Source organism: Staurois parvus, unplaced genomic scaffold, assembly GCF_062004578.1.
Source record: "Staurois parvus isolate SC_StPar_1 unplaced genomic scaffold, SC_StPar_1.0 ptg001471l, whole genome shotgun sequence".
Lineage (NCBI taxonomy): Eukaryota > Metazoa > Chordata > Amphibia > Anura > Ranidae > Staurois > Staurois parvus.
Window position 1 is genome coordinate 85,829 of NW_028319267.1, and position 4,117 is coordinate 89,945.

The 4,117-nt window shown below is 48.8% G+C and overlaps 1 protein-coding gene across 1 annotated transcript; it reads right to left on the bottom strand.

Annotated features, from left to right (window-relative positions):
- Positions 1-405: 405 nt before the first annotated feature.
- Positions 406-2,022, bottom strand: LOC149435802 (proteinase-activated receptor 1-like). Its single transcript, XM_089662423.1, has 2 exons — positions 1,015-2,022; positions 406-811 (listed from the first exon to the last, which is right to left on the bottom strand). The coding sequence occupies exons 1-2, from the start codon at positions 2,020-2,022 to the stop codon at positions 743-745; spliced, it is 1,077 nt and encodes a 358-aa protein (XP_089518549.1). The 3' UTR covers positions 406-742.
- Positions 2,023-4,117: the final 2,095 nt, after the last annotated feature.

Sequence of the window (4,117 nt, forward strand, 5' to 3'; positions counted from 1 at the left end):
CACAGTTGTAGATACTGAGAACACTGGGGGTACAGAGATCACAATGGAAGACACTGGGAACACTGGGGGTACAGAGATCACACTGGGAGACACTGGGAACACTGGGGGTACAGAGATCACACTGGAAGACACTGGGAACACTGGGGGTACAGAGATCACACTGGAAGACACTGGGAACACTGGGGGTAGAGATCACACTGGGAGACACTGGGAACACTGAGGACACAGAGATCACACTGGAAGACACTGAGGACACAGAGATCACACTGGAAGACACTGGGGGTACAGAGATCACATTGGAAGACACTGGGAACACTGAGGACACAGAGATCACACTGGAAGACACTGGGGGTACAGAGATCACATTGGAAGACACTGGGGACACTGGGGGTACAGAGATCACACTAGAAGACACTGGGGGTACAGAGATCACACCGGGAGACACTGGGAACACTGGGGGTACAGAGATCACATTGGAAGACACTGGGAACACTGAGGACACAGATATCACACTGGGAGACGCTGAAAACACTGGGGAACACTAGGAATATTGGGGTTACTAGGAGTCTCTCAGAATGTAGTATGGTGGTAGTGACAAGGGTTTTCTAACAACACATCCCAACAACCTTCTAACAAGCCGTACAAAGGACATTCTAACAACATCTTTCCATTAGTAAAGCAGATATGAATTATTTATTTATATAAAGGGGATCACTTTCTGGAGAAGTTCTGCCTCCTCCAGTTATATAATCTGGGAAGGTTCAGGAGGTTTGTTGGGAGTTCTCTGTATCTGGTCTTTATTGAGGAGGACCTGCTGCTGGTCTACTGGTGGAGGAGGACCCGCTGTTGGCCTACTGGTGGAGGAGGACCCGCTGCTGGCCTACTGGTGGAGGAGGACCCGCTGCTGGCCTACTGGTGGAGGAGGACCCGCTGCTGGTCTACTGGTGGAGGAGGACCCGCTGCTGGTCTACTGGTGGAGGAGGACCCGCTGCTGGCCTACTGGTGGAGGAGGACCCTCTGCTGGTCTACTGGTGGTGTATGTTCTCTCTTCCATCCCAGCAGGCTGTACACGTGTCTCTGCCACTGGGAGGATGCATAGTAATAGATCAGAGGATCCAGACAACAACTGACACTGCTCATACTGACACTGATGACGTAGACGATGTACAGGAAGTTGCCGGCTTGGTGATAGACCTTCAGGAAATGCATGAACCAAATGACATTGGCTGGGCCAAAGCAGAGGACAAACACACACATCACAACCACAGACAGGAGGACGGCTCGGGATCTCTTCTGGGCGCCCTTCATTTTTGGAGCGCTGAGACTGCGGACGATTCCAATGTAACAGAAGGTTGTGATAATTAAAGGCAAGAAATATAAAAGTGAGATAAAAAAGGGGAAAATGTAGTAAACATGAGACCTTTCAACCAATTCGGCATCCTGAACATCAGAACAGGTTGTGATCTTTAGGTCGGGAAATGTTTGGGTTTGTTGCGCTATGAGAATCGGCGCAGTGCTGGCCATCGATATCGCCCAGATGCAGCAACACACCAGCCAGGCTCGTCTCACTGTGCGCCACGGAAGGGACTGGATTGGGTAGACCAGAGCCAGGAACCGGTCCACGCTGATACTCATCATCAGCAGGATGGATCCACGCATGTTACTTAAATACATGAACGTGACAAATCGGCACATCCCTTCCCCCACCACCCAGTTATTTCCTGAGAATCGGTATACGATGTGGAAGGGAAGAATACTAACAAAGAGAACATCAGCAGTGGCTAGGTTCAGCAGGTACACCGCTGCCGGCTTCTTCACCTTCACCTTCACCAAGAACACGACGATCGCCATTATATTGAGAGGAAGAGCCACGAGGAGAACCACGGTATAGATGGAGGGCACAAACCTCGTCACCAACCAGCTGTTCATATATTCTTTAAACGTGTGTAAAAATGTATTGTGTGGTATGTGGACCTCGATTTGTTGGGTTGAGGTCACCGTAGTCTCATTACCTGAAAACATCAAAATATGAGCTGAAGTCATCATACAAGAAACATTTTGCAGCATTTGTTACAACAAACAGCAGGACCGTTGGTGCTCTCTCATGTTCCCCTTAATGTTGGGTGCCCTGAGATCTGCTGATGAGTCCAATGTAAGAGGAAGGTCACAGCAGATCTCGGGTTGTATGCCTCGGCTCTAGGCGGCTACACACTAGGCATAGAAATGAATAGAATAGAATAGATTAGATTAGAATAGCATAGAATAGTATGGAATAGAACAAATAGAGCCATTTTCCGAAATTTGAATTGATTTGAATAGAATAGAAAATAAAAGAGTGGAATAGGAAAAAAAAGAACAATAATATCCATCTTCTGAAATGTGAATTGATTTGAAAATAACGAATATATTAACCGAATCTGAATATACTAAACTAATTCCAACAATGAATCAATCATTCGTTATGAACAACATAATGAATACAACGAAAGGAAATTATTAAGTTAGCGACAAAACCCGACCAATTTTCCCATCGTGCACATCTCTGCATACATACTTCCCACTAAAGTGTTTATTGTCTCAACAGTTGCTGGTAGACGTAGCAGTAAAAGACTCTGACAGACTGCCTGGCACCCTGCTTGTGTCTTCCATCATAAAACTGCTTTCTCCCCACTGGGACACAAGAACAAGGTATTATAGCCTGGCATTGCGCCCAAGGACTAGACGGCACGGTGGAACGTGAACTCCTTTACTGAACAGAAGAACAGGTATTTTTACACTTCAGAAATAGGGGCAGTCCCCACATGAACAATAAAACGAATATTACACTTTGGGATAAACATCGAACACTGATTAGGTAAGAGCGTGATCACATTATCCTACACAATGCAAATGGTAAACAGTACAGCCAACAGCCAACAGAGATCTAATTAACAGTACGTTTCTCAGCAGCCAAGCATTCAGACAAAGGTTTGTTTAATCAGGGAGCCCACCGCAGACAGCCCACCGCAGACAGCCCACCGCAGACAGCCCACCGCAGACAGCCCGCCGCAGGCAGCCCACCTCAGACAGCCCACCGCAGGCAGCCCACCGCAGACAGCCCACCGCAGGCAGCCCACCGCAGGCAGCCCACCGCAGACAGCCCACCGCAGACAGCCCACCGCAGACAGCCCACCGCAGGCAGCCCACCGCAGACAGCCCACCGCAGGCAGCCCACCGCAGACAGCCCACCGCAGACAGCCCACCGCAGAACGCCCACCACAGGCAGCCCACTGCAGGCAGCCCACCGCAGACAGCCCACCGCAGACAGCCCACCGCAGACTGCCCACCGCAGACAGCCCACTGCAGAACGCCCACCACAGGCAGCCCGGCAACAAACCCGACCCTGAATACTCAAAGTCCATGACACATTCTTTCTATCACTCGTACAATCTGTCCACCATGAGACAAAACTCATACAAAATTCCAACAGTCTGAAGACGTGGAATTCCTCTATCTTCATAGATTTCTTGAAGGAGATGATTGATAAATATTTCTGTCCCAAGTGGAGGAGCTTCTCCAACCAAGTCTGCAGGAGGGTCACCATAATACCTCTGAACATTGATGAGATGAATATTACACCTTTCCATCCACTCCAGAAGGGAAGCTGGATTGTCTTTCCTCAGAGAATGAATCCAAGCCTCGCTCTCAGCGTTCCTCACGTTATTATCCATCATCACAGACTGATCTGCTCTCTCCATGTGACCAGAGGCTGAACTGAGCTCTCCTCCATGCTCTGACCGGGAGAAGACAAAATCCCAAGTCTCCTCCATAGGCCATATTCAGTCGGTAGAAGGCTAGTCCCCACCAAAAGCCCGTGGCCCGGTTGGGTCTGTCACAGACTAGCTCTATATTGGTTGCAGTTTATTTTCCCTATCTTGGGGTCCAGAAGGACACTGTGCTAGATGTTGGCTGCTTGGGTGAATCTCAAAGACCACAGAGTCTGGTATGACAATAAGCATCATATTGGACGATGGGGTGAAACTCCATATCTTATGGTCCGGTATGACACTAGAATCTCCAGGATCAGAAGGTCCAGTATTGCACCAAGTTGTATATTGAATTCTGGGGTGAATCTCCT